General features: G+C 28.0%; 2 protein-coding genes across 7 annotated transcripts in view; one reads left to right on the top strand and one right to left on the bottom strand.

Moving 5' to 3' along the window:
- LPCAT (lysophosphatidylcholine acyltransferase) overlaps window positions 1-7,979 on the bottom strand; it is a 74,672-nt gene extending 66,693 nt beyond the window's left edge. Inside the window, exons 1-3 of one of the 6 annotated variants that reach the window (XM_067276258.1) lie at window positions 7,849-7,959; window positions 7,692-7,733; window positions 7,413-7,532 (exon numbers count right to left, since the gene is read on the bottom strand). The gene's annotated coding sequence lies outside the window, so the exon portion shown is untranslated. Of the gene's footprint in view, window positions 1-7,412; window positions 7,638-7,691; window positions 7,734-7,828 lie in introns of those variants that run through there. The other 5 variants (XM_067276259.1, XM_067276260.1, XM_067276264.1 and 2 more) reach the window with 5 other exon arrangements.
- LOC136980196 (uncharacterized) lies at window positions 7,773-20,406 on the top strand. The gene is made up of 5 exons (XM_067276265.1): window positions 7,773-7,916; window positions 12,152-12,293; window positions 12,393-12,438; window positions 16,490-16,576; window positions 20,148-20,406. Exons 1-5 carry the CDS (start codon window positions 7,773-7,775, stop codon window positions 20,245-20,247), a joined length of 519 nt encoding a protein of 172 aa, XP_067132366.1. The 3' UTR covers window positions 20,248-20,406.
- Window positions 20,407-20,619: the final 213 nt, after the last annotated feature.

Raw genomic sequence — 20,619 nt, 5'->3', positions numbered from 1 at the left:
GATATAGTAATTGAAAAAAATTAATGAACCTAAAATCTTTAAAAACAAAATACTAAAAACTTATTTATTACAAAAAAATTTACTAATTAAGGATATCTGGAAAAGATAATAAATTCTATTATGATCACTTATCATTGTTCACCTTAATCATTAATTGAGTAGTTTAAAATTCTGTTTTTCTAAATTCTATTTGTTATACATAATGATAATCTAAATTAAACAATTCGATGACATCACTATTAATATTCTTTATTGATATTTTCTACTATAAATTATAGATAATATAATATACAGTCAAACCTGTCTATCTCAAAATCCTCTTTACCTCAAAATTTATTTTTCTCCCTGCATTTTCAGTCTCCATTCAATATATTTTCCATGTCTATCTTTAGAATTTTCTCCCAAAATCTCTATATCTTGAATTATGGACTGAAGTGTCAATGACAAATTCAATGTTCAGTGACTACATTTTGATAGCAAAAACTGTAATTGAGAAACATCTCTTGCAATACAGTACTGTACACAGTTGCAATTAAAACAGTGTTTCTCTGATTAGCTACGAATTTGACTTGCATCTTATTGGTTATTATTCCAAGTGACATGTTATAATGGATTTTAACAAACTTTTCTTGACCAATGTTTTTTTTTTTCTTTTGACAACATTCAAGTTTGTGATGGTAACATTAAGAGAAGCAAATGACTGGTGTGAAAAGAAAGTTGAATATCCTTTCGATTGAAGAAAAAATGAAGATCTTAAATTTTTGGACGGAAATCCTCAGATGAGAAAGAATGAAGTTGCCAAGTTTGTTATTCCATCAAGTACTCTTTCAACAATGATAAAAAATAGAGATTCAGTAGAGAGAAACTTTGAAAACAACAAGAAAAAAGTAAAAAAACAAAATCAAAAATGTTCTTTTCCAGAAACAGATGAATGTGTTAGAAAATGATTTGTGCAATGTTGTGGCCAAGGAGTTCCTCTTAGCAAAATGATGTTACAAAGGAAAGCTGACGATTTTGCCTAAAGACTTGACCATAGTGAATTTAAAGCCAGCAACAGATGATTTGAGAGCTTTAAAAGTAGACACAATATCATCTTCAGGAAACTTTGTAGTGAAAGTGCATCTGTGCCTCAAAAGTGTTTGAAAAGAGTGGACCAAGGAGCTCCCTTCTCTTGTTCAAGGCTACGAGCAAGTGGAAGTCTTCAATGCAGATGAAACTGACCTTTTTTCCAATGTTTACCCAGCAGAAAAGCTATATTCAAGGAACAAGAGTTTTGAGGTGGGAAACAGAGTAAAGTACACATGACTGTACTCTTAGCAGTTAATCAAGTGAAAAACTTCTACCATTGATGATTCATTGTTTTGCAAAACCCATATGTTTCTCAAAAGTGAAATCATTTTCCTATAATGTATAAAGCAAACCAGAAAACTTGGATGACAAGTGAAATCTTCAGTGACTGGCTGTTGAAAGGAATTGACAAATCTAAGGGTTTAAAAAAAAATTATTCTTTTCATAGATAACTGCAATGCTCATTCCAACCTCCCTACTCTAAAAAAAATATCACTATAAGGTTTTTGCCTCCAAACACCACATCTAAGCTGCAATTCCTTGATTAAGGGATCATTTAAAGTTTCGAAATGGGATACAGAAGAGAACTGGTTCAAAAACTTGATGGCAATACCCTTCCCATTATCAATGTTTTGGATGCTATGAGAATGATAGACTATGCTTGGAAGAATGTTACAGAAAAAACAATCAAGAATAGTTTTCTAAAAGCAAGGTTTAAGCAAAGAAATAAGAGGAAGAAGAGGAACAACAACACCATTGACATGATGAAAGACATAGAAACCAATGGCACAAATTCAGAAGAGTGGATAATCATCAAGTATAAACAATCTAGACATTCTATTTGAAGAGTTTTTGGAAGTGGGTGTTCCCTGGTAACATATAAAATGTTAACAGATACAAAGATCATGAAATGTGAGAGGAGTTTCTGACAATGACAAACTAAAGTTATTACCACAAAAAGCAGCAGAAAAGGCGATTGAAATGATGAGAACTTTCGCTGAATTAGTCAGGATGCATTCGCAGCTATTGCTTATCTTCAAAAAATTGTTCAGTCAAAAAAGTCAGTCATCAGAAATTATTATTTTTGCTAATGTATATCAAAAACATTTTATTTTTACCCAATGCAGGTATATGTTGTACAGTACATGCTATTGAATTAATAAAATACTGCACCTCAAATCAAACTTATTACTGCATATGAACCTCTTGATCTCAAAACCTGTCTATCTCAAATTTTTTTTCTCATTCCCCATGAGATTTGAGATAGACAGGTTCAACTATATATTAAAGAAAGTTGTTTCAATGTTTACTTTTTTGTTTTTGAAATTTTTAAGATATTGTAGTGAGTATGGTACCAGTAAAGATCGGTCTCACAATTGGTGAGGGAATGCAAGGGCCGTACAAGAAATAACACTCGAATACTAAGAAGGAAATATTAAAAACTTTATATATATAAAAAGAAAATCGTATAACAGTCAAAATCACTAGTATACTAATTACAAAAATAAAAAAAACCCGCTTATTCTAACAGTATATATACATTATGTAACAATGATGCGTACATGCTGGACGGACCAAATTTCGTTGAATATTGTTCGATCAGAAGAAGAACCTCACAACAGGCATGGCGTACTACACACTCTTATGGGTTATCCCCCTTACCGTAATTCTCTCAGCAACCTTGATTACGCTATGGGTAGACTCTCCTTGTGGATGCACACGGATTTTCCCAAGACCTCAGTCCAGCCACTATCTGTCCTTCCTTGCTTACCTCCCTTGTCCAAGCTTACTCACTCCTGTATCAGTCCGCTGGCGTGCTTCCACTCTGACCCTGGCAAAGTCTCAAGAAACAAAAGGTGCTCCTGCATGTTCGACACTCCTTTTTATATCTTCCCGTCATCCAGGGCTCTTAGCCAGTCACGTGAGGTTGCCGCAACCAACCCCAGACCAACGAGTGTTTGCCGAAGATGGAGGTACGCGGCAACGGAAAGTTTTACACAAAAATAACGCGACAAATGTAGGAATCCAGCGCAAGGCTGATCCCGATACACGCGAGAAAAATAAAGGTAAAAAAAAAATGTACATATACAAATTAAGCACTACAATATTTTCAGTTCTAAATACTGACTAATGTCATTCAATTATTAAAACTACTATAAAATACAGCTCCTTTCTTAGAAAAAGAAAAATGCTTTATAGAAAAAAAGCAAATAATTAATTAAAATCCAAAATGTTTTTAGATCTGTAGACAATCTTCAAGGAAATATAATATTAAAACAATATTTTTTTATTTATCTCTGTGCTCTCCAAATTGCTCCTTATCAAATGGACTAAAAAGTATAACAATGACAATTAAATATGTAGCCTACAAACCCAAATATTTCATAAAACTATAGTATACACACTAAGTGTTTCTTCATTGAAAACCGATAAATAAGCAAAAGAAATGCGAAACAGAATTAATTATAATACAATTAAAGTTTAGAAACAGCACTACAAAAACTATTTTAAAATCCAAACTTTAGGTACATCATTGTAATCAAACATTTTCAAGAAAGTTTAGAATTTTATGCTTTAATATTGCCATTTTATATATTCCAGAATTATTAGTAATTGTTAGCAAAATATTAGTAATATTCCAAAATATCTCCAATTTGAATCCTTTATGCAGTAAATGACACTTTTGTATATTTTGATAATTTGGTAATTGTAAATTAGAATTAATCTTTGTTAATAACAAAAACTTTAGTAAACAAAAGTGGACAGTTGACAATTTTATAATATTTATTATAAAAATTAATTTATTTTTATAATAAATTAATTTTTATAATAAATATTAGAAGAAATACCTGCAAGTTTTTAATATTGTCAATTAACAAATAAATTGACAACATTAAATAAAATAATTGTTCTTATTTAACTATTTGCATGTCAGCTTACTGAAAGTCTAAAACAAATTATTACAATTTATATGAATTTTATATAATGTCATTTATTTGAAAATATGTTCAATCGATTCATCAAAAACCAAACATATAGTGACAAATGCTATATTATCAAATTACCTCTTTACTTAATTATCTAACTGTACAAATAACTAAATAATTTCCTTCTTATGCATCTTAAGATCTTTCTATTTTCTTTTGTAGTTTTTTATATAAAATATTTCTGGGAAAATTTATTCAAGCTACTATACTTAGAATTTTCTCCAATTATGTAATTAGTCATGTACTATTTAAGTTGTTGGCATCTGCTGTATTAAACCACAAAATTCTTAAAACTTTTTATAAATCTCTTTTCCCACATTGTTTATAATTTACTTAGCTTTTTCTCCTTAATTTTGATTTCCTTCTCTAGTTACTTAAACTTTAATTTCTAATGTATCAAACCAAGGATATTAGTGATTCAAATAATCTATAGTAACAAATCAAATACAGTTTCAAAGCAATAATTAAGTTGTTCTATCTCAGTTTTTAAAATATATTTGAAAATCAAAGTTATATTTGAATTTAAGTTAAGATCTAATTACTCACGATTTTACAAATATATTCTCAGAATACAATTAAAGATTTTCTAATGCCTCACCAATATTAAATGTAGAAAAATTTCCTAAGCATGATAAAATAAACACAGTTAACCTGTATTATCTGTGTCCACATTATAAAATTAATGAGTTTAATTTCATAAAATACAATGTAATTTTATAGTCAGAACTCAACATATTTCCATTTTCTTACAATTGTTGTTTCTGCATAATTGTTTTATATATACTGGGTATTTTCTGGGAAAATGAAATTGAACTCCGCAGCATAGATTTGTCTGTTTCGACTTCTTGCGAAAACACAAATGTGGCGATATGCTTCTAACATTCTGTCTAAAGTGGTTTAAAACAGGCAGATTCTGGGATGATATGCATGTCCAATGTCATAACTGACAAAAATATCAAGAAAAAAAAAACTAAAAACACCCACATGTATGGCTAGCAGCCTACCAACTCCAGCGACTGATTAAAACACACACACATGCAGCAGCAAGCCATGCAAATTAAACATCAGTAAAGATAAAGTTAAAATATTATAACAGAGATCAATGTAAATTGACAGCAATCAGAAACTCGATAGACATGTTGCTTGCAACCAGCGATCGGCCCATAGATTATAATTTGATGAACTTTAACCCCAAATATCTCAGCCCAAAGATCAAATTTCAAAATTCCAGCTTTGTCGTGATGCTGGCTTGCCACATTGTACATATTTGCAAAAAATCATGTTTAGTGGTTGTATGGTTTCTTTAAACTTCAAATCACAGACAAAACACTTTCTGACTTATGCAGAGTTCTGCTTAATTAGAATGACAACATATAAAATCTTTGCTTTTTGTTGATTGTGATTGACATTCACTTGAGTGTTGTTTATATTTAAAAAAATTTTTTTAAGCAGATGAAAAGTGTTTATGGAAAAAAGCACTATGTGACCACATATTGATGCCTCCACTTGGGTTGCAATCCTATATTTGGGAATTGCTGTTTTACACTACTGTGTTAATGAGTGTAAAATGATCCAAAGCTTAAAACAGATGTTATAAAATAAAATAAATTGTTAAATAAGATTATCATTTTTGTATACCTTGCATAGAGAATTCCAGCAACATTGTCAAAACTTTTGATTAAAATTTTGACAGATTGCTTTTGGTTAATGTCAGCATTTTTGCCCGTGACACTAGCTTTGTTCAAAATTACGGGTTGAGAGCAGCGCCGTAACTAGCCTTTTATGCGCCCGGTGTGAGTTTCGTAACTATGCCCCAAAACTATGACCCAAAACTTGGTCCAGGTCATTTCTGTGCCCCACCCAGAGTGTGCGTCCTGTGCCTGGGCACTGCTGGCACTGCCCTAGTTACGGCACTGGTTGAGAGCTCTGCATAGTATTTAGAAAAACTTCCATTAATAAAAAAATTTTCAATAACTTCTTTACATGTCAAAATTGCATGATTTAGAAATGATAAATTGAACAAAATACTTTTTTAAATACTTAATAACTAAATACTTAATTGATAAATAAATACTTAATATACTAAATACTTAATTAATTTTAAAAATATTTTTTAAAAATGTAATTTTGAATGAACTTTAAGAAATTTTGAAGTTATGTTTCCATGATTTAAATTATTTTTACTTCTCGTATACTAATAAGAAGTACACTCAAACCTATTTTTGTGCGGTCTTTTTTTGTGCGATTTTTTATACGTGCAATGTGTTTTGTGCAATTATTTTTGTGCAGTATACCAATTTGATTGAAATTCATATATTGCACACAAAAAATCACACAGAACAAATCGCACAAATAAAAAATCGCACAAAAACAGGTTTGAGTGTAAAAATATAAAAACTCTTAACTTGTTATTCCTGAGAAATTTTTTACTTATTGTTTTCTATTCATTATTATTTTTTACTGATATGCTAATAAATATTGCTTTCACTGACTTTTCTAAACATGTGGCTTTAATTTAAAAACAAAAAGATTATATATATATTATTATTATTTATAATAGTTTATATACATCTATTTAATAATTACATAATAATTAAATAGATAATTATGTAATTATTATTAATCAAAATTCCTTGAAAAGCTTCCAAAACATAATTTAAAAATCTAATAAAGTTTAATTGTTTATAAAGAAAATAAGGAAAAAATATTGATAATTGATTTATTTGAGACTATATTTCCTTTCATTTGTTCAACTGTACTGACTGTTTAATTAAAAATCAAAATATATAACATCTGTTTCCTGAAGGAAAATTTATTTTTGCAATAGAAATTTATATAATCAATTTTCAGATCAATATTGATAAAGAATTATTCAATTTAAAATAATTTTAAAATTATATTATCCAGATATTTTTAAGATTTTTATTTATTTTCTCATCTCTTAGATAAGATCAAACACATAAATTACTATCTAATCATAAAAAATTCTAAAAGGACTAATTATGATTAATTGATAAATTTTATGATGCTTATTCTAATTATTTACCGTTATGTGGATAAATATAAACAGGTTACAAACATAAAACATTATGTAACCTTGCTTACAGATAATATAATATAACATTAAATGAATATAAAATTTTATATTGTATGATAATTATCATCGTTTTAAAAACATTAGCAAAATCAATACTTATAGCAAAAACAAGAGAAAGATTGATAAAGGGATGGCTTTTGTACAATGACAGGATTATGATCTTTGTCAATATCGATAAATATGCATGAAAAAGAAATGAAATGAATGTGCCAAATCTTTCGAATGCGTGTTAAATTTGAAATAAGCAAAATAAATCATACCTAAACGTAGAGAATTTTAAACTCCCATACGATATACGACGAGACGTTTGTTGTGATATTCACTGCAGCGATGCTTTGTCCGTTACAAACAATGATACTCGCTGCGATTCTTGTAAAATCCTACTCGAAAACTTGATATATGTAAAAGTAATACTTAATATTTGACGAAATTAATAAAACTATTGAATAATTTATCTCTAGAAATAATTAATAGAGAGAGAAAGAGACTATTTTTATCTATCTTTGCGTATAGAAAATCGATTAAACCAGTGCCCGTACCGAAAATTGCCGGCATATCAGCGTGAATAGAGGAAATAATTCCTGTACGGGGAAGAAAACATCTCTTTAAACGTCTTGAAGATGACGTTAACTCGACGTCATTTAACTAAAGAAAAAATTCGGTATAAACCACTTACGGAGTACGATGAAAATTTACCTTATGGCGGTAAAGTTGTTTTGGCAAAGAAGAAGAAGCCCGACAGCTGGGCAATCGTCGTCTTAGAGGTGCAGTAAATTCTAACTTTACTAAAATTAACGCAATCCCATGTCTCTTTTTCTTTCAATTATATTTTACAATTGTTTTAAATGTATTTACTCAATGAAAATTATTTAGTTAAACATAACAATTATTTAATTTGTTAATTTTATTATACATTTAATGAAATAATAGTGTATATTTCACTTATTAATGCTATTATTTCCTTATTACTCAATTATACGTTCCTAATTATTAAAATTGACATATTTTTATCATAATTTATTATGTTTCGCGATAATAATACATAACGCGCGCAACACAATAAAAAAATAAATTATATGAACGTACATAAATTTTATTTCGATTTTATTTATATTTATTTATAAATAGAAATAAATTTGCAATATATTTTAATATGAAATCGAATTTGGTTAATTAAGATTTAATGTGACTACTTCGTTTAAATTAATTTTTTGAAATTATGTCTTTTAAAATTAATTACAATTGAATATTAGCAAATTATTTATCAAAGTTTAACTTAATGAAATTTATTAAAATTAAATTTTAATTAGTAAAATAATTAAATCGTTTATATATAATAATATATAATATACACAGAACTATGCATTTTTTATTATTATTAAAAATTTTACTTTGTTAATGTCTTCAAACAAAAAAAAACTACCAACATTTAATATAAATAACTTTTAAAAATAAACAATAATGTCTACTTATTACTTAGAATGGTTAATGTTACCTTAGGTGCCAAGATGGCGGCTCATCTGATTCCAGCAAGGCAACAGTGGGACGCACGTTCTAACCTAACCTAACCTAACCTATTCTAATAATTTGGTTGCTAATAATTATGGTAATTTATTAGAATGTGTTAGGTTAGGTTAGAACGTGCGTCCCACTGTTGCCTTGCTGGAATCAGAGACGAGCCGCCATCTTGGCACCTAGAGTAACATTAACCCTTAGGATAATATATATATATGAAAAAAATAATCATTTTTTTATGTATATTACTAATTTCATTCTAATCATAAATTTCATATTTTATGCATTTAATTCTAATTTAATCTGAATGCATTAAAGTAATGCTTCAATATCTAAAGTACAATTTTTTTTAAATTATTTTGGCTGAATACATAAAATTTTAAAATTAAAAACGATTTGTTAATTGCAAGTTATCAAATATGCCATATTAAGTAATATTCAATTCCCCTGTAATAGTAATGTTTCTGCAAGACACTATTACATTGTTGGAAAATAAACATAACTTTTTATTGTCACTCATTATTTTCAATGTATTCCAAATTTAAATATAAGGAAATTATTTCGATTTTAAATATAAATTATCATATATTTTTAGGTTAAATTATAGAAAAGAATTAAACTTTTTAATTAAAAAGTTAAAAATAACTTCAATTTAATTTTGCTAATTATTTCCTTATAAAATGATTTATAAAATCAATACAGTAATAGTATTTGGGAGAGAAAATATTTCCAAAAATGAATTCATAATTGTTCTATAAAAATTGTTTTAATCAAAAACCTATGACTTTTATTAAAAATAATAAATATTTAAAGGAAAATTAAAAATATATTTTATATTATAAATAATAATGTTTGATTTCAATTTTTATTTCTTATAATAATTTTTAAACGAAATTATTTTAATACAAAAAAAATCTGTATGGTATATGCATTCTAGTAATTTGATACACACTTTTTAATTGTATTGTTTCAGCATAATACTGTATTAGTAAGTCGCATTTAGAAAATGAAAATGATATTTATTAATAAAAAATTTATATTTATTTTATTGTAAATGAGATAATCTATTAGATAAAATTACACAAAAATCTAATAATAAACCTGTAAATGCAAATCTTTATAGTATTAAAAATCTGATTTTTAAAATTTAACCAAATTTATTTTTATGACATCTTTAACACGTACAGTTCTCTGACTATTTTTGGTCACAATGATCTTGGTACCCTTGAAAATAGGCTGGAAAGCCCAAAGGTACTATGGTTTAAGTGGAAATATTTTTATTTTCGTCTTCAAAAAAGCAGAGAATTGTACATCTTATAAATTTTGTATGCATATAGAAATCACATTTTAAATATCACTAGAAAATAAATTGATATTTAGTTTCTCAAATATACAATATTAAAAACTGTTTAGCTTACTGTTATATATTATTCATGTATTTTATTTATTATTTTTAACTTTAATACATATTTTTCATCTATATAAAGATAAAAACATAATGTAATATTTCATTTTGCAGATTAAATTTTAGATAATTCAGGCATGCTATGTTTATTCTTGGCTTCATTCACCATGGCAACTTAATACACTACACTTATGTGTAGGCTTACCAGACGTCCCATTTTGACCGGGATTGTCCGGTTTGACAATGTTGTCCCAGTGTCCCGGCCAGTTTGTCATTTTGTCTCGGTTATTTGGTAAAATTTTAAAAGTGCCGAATATACAAGAAGTAAAAATAGTGCAGCCTCAAGTAAAATAGTGATTTGGGAACTAAATAATCCCCTCTGTTACAGTCACTGTTGCCAATCTAAATATTTTGTATCTACATCTAAGTACTTTTAATGTTGTCTAGATATTTTTCCCCAAAATTTACATAGTCATTTTGGGGAGCCTTTATCTCGCGAAGGGTTGCTGGTACAGGCATGACTCCTTTGACTTTTTTGTTCTTATCAATATGCTCTATAGCTCTGTTAAAGTCCCAATCGCGTCATTTGGAGCTAGAATTGTACCCGATTTATTTTGTACTGTACATTAAATTCATTTAATCTCTAAAATGCCAAAAAGAAACCATGTTTTTACTGATGATTGAAAAAAAGTCTGTGATCATATTGACACAGTGAAATATGAATGGTGCTTTTCAGAATATTCAGTAACTCATGGTGTGCATTCAAACATTAAAAATCACTTGAAATGTGTGAAACATAAGGCAAGCAATAGGAACTTTTAAAGAAAGTTCAGACTAGTGATAAATATTAATAATAAGATATGTTTAGTTGAGTTATTAAGAATTGCTTTTAACTTATTGTTTTTGTTAACACCTTCTTTATTCAGACTTTTCAATTATAGGTAAAAATGCTATTAGGCTTTATTTTCTGTTGTGAGTATTTTCTCAAAATTGTCCCATTTTGAGAAAAAAATATTATGGTAAGCCTACTTATGTGTATCCTATGTGCATATAGGAATTATATAATGTGCTCCATTAACAAAAATAATTTCCTTAATCATTTTTTTAAAGTTAATTTAGTTACAAATATTTTTTAAATTAAGAATATAATTTAATTTTTTTTACTTAATATAAAAGACTTTTATATTTAAATTTGTTTAGATTAAAAAACATTAAATAAAATTAATGTAATTATTATTTTATGATTATTTTAACAAGAATTTTATTTTGAAAATATAAAGATGTATTATTTTGTTATTTAGTGTAAATAAAATTTTGTTTTAAATTTTTTCCTGAAACTATCACAATAGTATTATAATTCAATTAATAACAAAAATAACAATTTAATTTTCATAAATAACAACATATTTTTGAGACAATAAAATAACTCACAAATCAGTTATTTAAATTATATTCTTACTTTATAGCAGAACATCTATTTAAAATTAATTATTATTTTATTTAAATTAGTAACTATTAGTGGCTATTTAAAGTTAATACTTATATACCGACAACAATAATACAAGTATTATTTGATCATCTAAGTATTCTTTTATTAAATTTATAAAAATGAGCTTTTCTAATAATAAAATAGTTTCAAAAATGATTTTCAGTTTAGATTTTATAACACTCGTGATAATTAAAATGATTTTATAGTAAAAATTGTTAACATTGACTATGATAAATTGTATGCTAATAATTTTATTAAGCTGAAAAATAATTTAGATTGAATTTGCATAAAAATTTTAAGTAATAGTCATTAAATTTAATGAATAATCCATAGATTTTTTTTTTACTATGATTATTTAATTAATTATTTTGATAATGCATCATTATTAATGTAATAATTTTAAACTAATTTTTCATTTGAATTTGGTATAAAAATATATCATATTTACTGAAACGAATGTTGTATTGCGAATAAATTCAAAATTGTAATATTCGATGAATGAATGGTTTATTAACAAACTTATCTCTTTTACAGTTTTAAAATTTTGTTGTAATTAGGTCTATATTAATAATAATAGATTTATTTAATAGATATCAGCCCTTCTCCTGGTAAGCGGTCTTCTCTACTACACATATTATTATTTTGATCATATGCATTTTCATGTTACTCACTTTTATGCTAAAATTGGCCATTCTTATGCACAACATGCAATTGGGCAAAAATATTTAGATGGTAAGTATCAGTGTTGATGTTATTTTAAAAGTTTTTTAAATTTTTATTAAAACTAAATTTTTAATTCAATTATACATCTATGTTTTTGAATTTTTATAGGCAAAGGAGTTGAAAGAAATCACACAGCTGCATTCCAATGGTTTAGGTGATTTTCATATATAATTGTAATTTATTTTCAAAATAAGTATATTTAAAATTTTTCAATTACCAAGTATTTTAAATATATAAATTTTACAATCTGTTATTAAAAATAATTTATCAAAATTATGTTGACACGCAGTTCTTGTTTTATGCAAGAACTACGTGTCAGCAGATAATGTATAAAATAAATTTTGCGTAAATTTATTTTATACACCCCAAGTACATTGTGCTTCACCCCAAGTAGTCCTGGATGATTGCCTAGACATTTGTGCAATGATTTACAATTAATAGAAAAACATTAAAATGTGTTTAAAATGTTTTACTTTAATGAAAAGCATTTTAGTCTGATGTTTCTGAATATACAAAGCAAAGTTTTATTATAAAAATACATGCAAACCAGGGTGTACACTAACCTAATAAATGAGTAGCATTCAGTAGTTCTAGTTCTCTTTGTTCAAAATGTCAGAATCTGAAGAAGCATATTTATTAATAGCATTAGATTAGAGTATAAATAATTAGAATTACTTTTGCATTCAGCAATTAATCTAATCGAGCCATAAAAACATAAGTCTGTATATCATCTGGAGTAAAACAAGACTTAACTGGTTTTTCTTGTGTATATTCATTGATAAAAAGATTTCATATTCAGATAGAATTGTCTGATTACTACAAAACTCTGTATACCAGCTATGTCTAGACAATCACATAAATTATTACAGATGTGGTCTAATTGCATGTCATGTAATGCCACTAGATAGGCCAACCATCCTTCATTGAACTATAATATCCTCCCATCCTCCTTTTATCAATTAACAATCACACCAGAGGTGGATAAAACGAGTAAATTGCTCTGAGCTCCAAGGAATTAGGAGCCTTATACAATGTTTTTCATTTACTTCCTTATTACTATAGGCTCCCAATGTGTATTTTGCCACAGATCCCCATTACTCTGTTCATAATGTCCATTTTTATTAGGGTAATTTTAATTGTTTGTATTTGTTTAATTTTACTTTATTATCTCCAAAATATTACCAGAACACAACATTCCAATATTTTATGTTTTCTTCTAAAGTACCAATGACTGAGTGCATAAAACCACTGAACACACTGGTAGTTGGTTGTGGGTAGCTGCTTTATCCTCGTAGTAACCCTACAGCAAGAGTGCCTTAAAATCACTATCCTAATATCCTATAAAAAGACTTGCAGAAGCTTACTATGTTCAGAATTTTCAGTATATCTGTTGTTTGGAGGTCTTCAAATACCAGTCATATCCAATGGTGTGCAGTGACATTTGATGATAGGGAAGCTGTGCTGGCCCTGGATAGAATCATTGGAAGCATTATATGATATTTTGGTGTGTAGCATCCACCAATTAATCTGCATGAGGTTGGTGCTCTGTAAAGCGCATGCACAAATGCATATAATCTGGCTGCTTTACATTTGTGGTTCTCAATCATTTTGAAGTTGGGGAACACCTAAAGTAAATAAACACGGGTGACAAGAACATATATGTGTGTTATATTCTCTTGTTGAATCACTCACCATGTGCATATCCTACACATGACAGTAACACATGCCATTGTCAGGACTGTTGTGCCATTGATTTTGACATAATTTGCTGCAGCGTCCATGTTGTTAGAGGGGTATTCGGAGTGTCTGAAGGAGTGGCATGGGTTGTAGATGAACATAGTGAGGTTCTTGATCTGTTTGGCTAATTCTGCAACTTGGTTCTTCAGGGTGGAGATGGCAACAGGGTCATGTTCTACTGCAGTGGTTCTTAACCTTGCTGGAGGTACCGAACCCCATCAGTTTCATATAAGCATTCACCAAACCCCTTTTAATTGGAAAAATAAAATATAATTTTTCAAATTCAAAACATAGGTATAATAGGTGTTCTATTAGGAAATATAGGCATATTTCCCAATAGAACACATGTTATGTAGCATTAGTTTTCGAAACCAATACGGTTTCTACATCACGATGACGTCAGGTGGTTGACCTCCGCCGAACCCCTGAGACTGACTCGCCGAACCCCAGGGGTTCGGTCGAACCCAGGTTAAGAACCACTGTTCTACTGTTTGGATGTGTGCGGGAAGACTAATTCCATTATTTTGTTGGCCATGGCGGACAGTTGTTGGAGTTTTTCATTTGATGCAGCTAAAATGGCCTGTATATTGTGGAGTAGTCTCAAAAGCCAGAGGGATTTCAAGAGATCTTTGCTGAAATGGTTACCAGCCAAGTTGCGCATCCGTGTTAACAGGAAGGATGGATGTTGGTCTCCCAGCTCCAACCCTTGAAGAAGTGTTCTGATTTTGGAGGACTCACTCTCTGAATAGATGTCGATAAGATGACCCTTTAGCATAGCAAATTTATTCTGGTTAGGTGGGTTGACGATTAGGTCATGCACCAAATTTAAAATTTCCGGCTCTACTGCAGCAACAACATGTTTAAATTTCGTGTTGTCGATGGTTACATTGGTAATGGAAAATTGCACTTCTAATTGTGTGAACCATAAACTGGGGTTGCTTTTCCAGAAAGGTGGAGGTCTGATCGCAACACGTGCTATATGATGGTGATCATTGTTATTTTCTGCCTCAGCCATGATTTTAGTGTAGTTGTGGCAGTGTGAAGGCGATTATCCATAAATGATGTGTTGCACACATAGTTCAGCAAGTGGCGAAAGGACAAAGAAAGATGGCACATAAAGGCACATGGCACAAGAACAAAGAAGAATGGCAAGTACAATACCTTTCCATTGAACAGTCGACCATCAATGAAAAAGATCTGTGGTTACACTTTCTGAAGGTCAAGCTGTATGAGTAGACAGTTCCAAAAGAGATGAAAATCCAACGTTTGTATCTGATGCGAATGGATGGAGTTTTCATGTCGTACTGTAGAGTCCTTCATTGGGTAGAGGGCACCATAAATCATATATCATGTTCGGGTCACCAGTTTGTAGCACTACTTTGTACTTGATTAATTATGATACAAAAAAATCAAGGCTACATACAAAAACTTAAATTTATTATGTACATGAGATATGGCATGATTGTACAAGTCGAACATAGAGGCAAGAACACGAGCGTCTAGAGCGAGGTTAGGTCAAAGGATTAGGTTGCCAGTTTGTTAAATTCAGGGGTCCTCCTGGTGGCAACTTTTGGATTTAGGACCAAAGCTGTCGCCACAATACACATAACATAACCTGTCCACTAGGATCAAGGAACATGAGTAGGATGTATGTGCACTACATCCTTAGTTACCCTTTCCACTATCCCTGAGAACACTTCAAACCTCAATGAAGCAAAACTCCTCAATCACCAGGAACCAAAACATGGGAAATATTATTGAAAAGTTAATTTATAGATAAGCTAGAAACTAACCATTTTTTAAAAATAAGCCAGGATGATTAAGTACAAATAAAGAAAAAAATATATTTCTCTTACAGACAATACATATAAAATATGTCTTTTTATCCAGGCGTCCTTTCTCACGCAAAAAATCCTTTTAAAAATTGTAAATTATTTTTTAAATTGTGCTGCCACCGCTAGAGGGAAATATTGGACTATTTTACATTGTGAGGCGGACGAGAAGCCTCAAATGAAAGGTCGACTCCACCGTGGAATTGTCTTATCCCTCAACTGTGTGAGAAAGGACGTCTGGATAAAAAGACACATTTTATATGTATTGTCTGTAAGAGAAATATATTTTTTTCTTTATTTGTAGGAACTAACCACCTCTGTAAAAATGATAAAAATGCTCATTGTCTACTCATCAGTATGGAAGTACATTATATGAATTATGTTGCAACTGCCAACAAAAATGTCAATGTATTCAGTTTATTTTATTTTATTTGTTTTATCTTTTATGTTGTTATTATTTCTATTGATATTTGTATAAATGCTTTTATATTTAAATTGAAATTGCCAAATTTCACTATGTGTGTGTGTAAAAACTAAATAAATTTAAAAAATTTTTCAAACTTGCTTCTCATTAATATTAATTTATTTAATGATATTATATATTATTGAAATAATGATAATTTTATTCTTTTGCAGAAAAGCAGCAGATCAAGGTCATCCCCATTCAAGTTATAATTTGGCAGTAGGTCATTTACAAGGATTTAGAACAGATGTAAAACCTGGGTAGGTTTTATACAAAGTCCTATAATTAAGCAAATTAAAGCAATCTTAATAATTCATAAACAACTTTATAAATTATTAAGATTAATTAAAAAATAGATCAAAAAGCAAATAATTACAATTATTTAGAATGTTTATTTCATTTAAAACGAAACATATTTGTTATTTGCATAAAAGTTGTGAAAGTGAAATTGTATATAAAGAAATTAACATTTGATGAAATGTTCTAGAATAATAAATCATACTCAATATAAAAAATTCATCTGATATTATAATTTCTAATCAAACAGTTTTTTTCCTCCTCTCTATAAAAGAAATTGTGATGCATTGTCTATTTTTAGACTACGTACCACATTTAGACTAAGCATGTTTGATGTTCAAAATTAATGTCAAAGATTTAAGAATTTTTGAAATTAATTTTAAATCCAACTGTTTTGCCAAAAACAAAAATATTTCTGACTTCATTACTTATTGTATCAATTAGTACTGAGATATTTTTTATAGAAGATAAAATGATAAAGCCAGAATCATTAAATTTTTAACAATTGAACAATCAAGTGATGACAAAATTTGTAGATTTAGCTTAGTTGTCAGAATGATATCTTGACAAAAAATTATGGTCACCACATTCTCTTTTGTATATTTTATATAAATAAAACAAAAAAGGCAAATCCTCTGAAATAAACACATAAATGGAACAGTTTATATGCAGAACTGTATTTCATTTTTTTTTACATGGTTTTTTACAGGTTTTCATCTTTTATTTCTTGAAATGATCAAGGAGAAGAAAACGGGGGGGCTATACTTTGACAAATAAAAATTCTAGTCATAAAATAATTTAAATTAGATGTCATCTTTCAATTATATCTAGGACTTAGGAAAGTAATTTAGAAGTCTTTTGTTTGGCCATGCAGAACTGTTGAGTAAAAATTTTTTGTTGTTTTGAAAACAAAACAATTTAGAAGACATGTTAACTTTTAGCCTAATTGCAAAAATATTTGTCTTTGTAATATTTGACCCTACAGCATTATAAGCACATTTGAGCCTTTAGTCTCTCATATTCATTCATTCAACTTAAAAATTAACCCAAACAAATCTGCTGCAATATGTTCATTTATCTGCAATCCTCATCATCTAGCTTTATCCACAGGTAATTGTTGCATACCTTATACCCAATCTGTTAATGATCTTGATATTTTATTTGATGGCAAATTAATATACAAACATTAGATTAAAAAAATAATTAAAGTTATATTTATAATATTAGATGGGACATAATGTGAAGACTGCAGCTCAATCTCTTCAAAAAAATTTTTGCATTTGCTATTGTTTTTATACAGTACAAATTTTCAATCTTTAATTGTTTACTGTTTACTTGTGATGTACTATCCAAGTTAAGATATATAACTGCTGAATTACACAAGATTTTACATATCATATAATAAACTTTCCCTATATTGATTCCACAGAGGTGGCTTACATGAGAATAGGATTTCTTGATTGTTTTTTTTTATTAAATTAACTATTTTGAATGTATAATTTTTATAAATATTTTAATGGTATTATACCTCCAGATGGAGTGGGTCTTCAGGTACAGATTCAAACCACACACAAAACCTCTTGTCTGCATATCTATAGACTAAGACTATGTAATGCAATATTCTTATTTTCTTTGCACTGTTCATTCTTCATCACTTCATCTGAATTTTTTTTATTAATTTTAATAAGTTATGTAAACAAAGGTTTTGCCATATTTAATTTATTTAATATATTGGTATATAAAAATAATTAAAAACTATTTATTTTTAAATGTTTCCCCCCCATTACTTGTTTTTTTTTTGTATCTTTCACTATAGTTCATATTATTGCTTTTATTTTTGAGATTCTTGTTTCGGGACCATGTTCTTTGAACCATTATCTTTTGTAAATTCACTGAATAAATGTATAATAAGTCTTATATGAATAAGAATTAATTAGGGCAAGCTATAAGTTAAGTTTCCAAGCAAGATTTTAATTATTACATTAAAATAAGACTTGAAGTCAGCTAAGTAATTTAGGATTTCATTCAGTTTATTATCCTATAACATATTCTTTTTAGTTTTTCTTACATATCAAATATGTTCTCAGATATGAAATGAATATGATATTGGTTTAAAAAAAAGACTGTGCAATGTAACAGATTTTTGATAAAAAGGTGTATCATGCATATTTTGGTATAAAGCTTGGATGACTCCCACATCAAGTTTTTCAGGTGTTTTGAATAACTGAAAAAATGGAGTCAAGGCAAGAAAATCTGCTGTATTATTCAAATTGCTTTTTGTCTGTTGTCTTATTTCCTGTTTGTGCTAGCGCACTTTACCTACAGACCTTTTCCTATTCAGTTGGATAAGTCCATCTATAGGAAAAGTGCACTAGCACGAAATGTAGGAAAAAAGAAAATCTCTCTTCATTTACTATTCCAATGATATAGCAAGAGTCAGCAAGTCATGAGAAATGTTATTTTTGTTTGATCACAACCATAAAGGGCTACAATAGGAAAAAACAGAAAGTAGTGTCTTTGACTTCCTCTGCTGTCAGACCTGTACTGCATAGTCCTGATTTTCTTGTATTATCACTTCCTAGATTATTAGATTTTTTTCATCAGAATCAGAAGTTTAGTTATAGTGAAGTGAAAAGTCTTAAATGTTTTATTTGAAGAAAAAGGAAAATGATGATGTAAGAAAATATTAATTCTGTTTTTATATTTTTATTTCATTAACTCTACTTTCTATTCACACAAGTGATTTATAGGTCTAAATAAAATCATTGTGAGCTCCTTATTCAACTGTTTTTTTATTACAAGTATTAATATTTGCAACAAGAAAACATGACCTATACCTATATATATATATGTATATATATATAAAATTATATTTTTGATCTAAATTAATCTTTTTGTAAGATTCTAGTCAAAGCATACAAACTTTCTGTCAAGGATAAATTAGGTTTTGTAATATTCATACAAATATATAACTAGGAAGAAAAGCAAAATGTTTTAATTAATTCTTACTGTATAAGTTTTGTATTTTTATTTAAATATAACAATTACTTAAATATTTTCCTTCTTTAATTATAATTATAGAAGGAAATGTCCAAATAATTCAATTTATAACTGCTATTGTTTATTCAAAAAAATATTTTATTTATCATTGATTATTTAGACAATCACCATTCTTTACAAAATAATTGTTTTATTTTGGTAGGGAAAGTAAAACTGTTTATAAAAAATTATATGAAAAAAACAGAATTATTTCTAAAAACATTTTTATATCATTTGCTAATAAATTGGAAACCATTATAAATAATGTAACCATACCTTATTTCTTTATTCTTAGAAAAATTAGGTATATTATTGAATTATTATTTTTAATAATTTTTATTTTTATATTCCTTATTGATTAAACTTTTCAGTAAAGCAATGAAGTCTATTTTTTAAGCTACTGATGCAATTAAATTTTTCTATATTAATATTAAATTAAAAATAATTGTTTTTATATATCTGAGTCAAATATCAGTTTTTAATTAAATATTTCAGAGAAGCACATGATCTCATCAAACATGCTGCTAAACATGGAGTAGAAGAAGCTCACGAAATACTTGAAAAAGTTTGTTCCATTGGCCATTGTGATCACTGATACCAGGATGCCTTTATAAAAATTATTTTTTGAAATAACAAACAATGAATTTTATAGGCCATTGTTATAAAAATAATTTATGTATATTTTGTAATTAGATACTGTTCATGTTCACAAATTGCAAAAGTATTGTATTAATTTTAATTTAACATCTATATAAACTGCATTAATAAATATTAAAATATAAATATTCTTTCATATTTATTAATATATCAATTGAATTTTATTTTGTATTGTTATGTGTACAGTACAGTATGTACTGATTCAAGTATAAAAACAGAATAGAAGACATAAATCATCTATTAATTAAGAAATTACATAGTAACTAATATATCCTAATTAAAGATTTAGAACAAAGTTGTCACATATCTT

The sequence above is a fragment of the Centruroides vittatus genome, unplaced genomic scaffold, assembly GCF_030686945.1.
Source record: "Centruroides vittatus isolate TY-2023 unplaced genomic scaffold, ASM3068694v2 contig_680, whole genome shotgun sequence".
NCBI classification, from domain to species: domain Eukaryota; kingdom Metazoa; phylum Arthropoda; class Arachnida; order Scorpiones; family Buthidae; genus Centruroides; species Centruroides vittatus.
This window is presented reverse-complemented; position numbering and strand designations above follow the sequence as displayed.

What these genes read in the sequence shown, in the direction of transcription:
- LOC136980196 (XM_067276265.1), top strand. Translation starts at nt 7,773, where the DNA reads ATGACGTTAACTCGACGTCATTTAACTAAAGAAAAAATTCGGTATAAA. An exon ending in GGGCAATCGTCGTCTTAGAG is followed by an intron (nt 7,917 to 12,151) that starts GTGCAGTAAATT and finishes TTTATTTAATAG; the next exon opens with ATATCAGCCCTTCTCCTGGT. An exon ending in AGAACAGATGTAAAACCTGG is followed by an intron (nt 16,577 to 20,147) that starts GTAGGTTTTATA and finishes TAAATATTTCAG; the next exon opens with AGAAGCACATGATCTCATCA.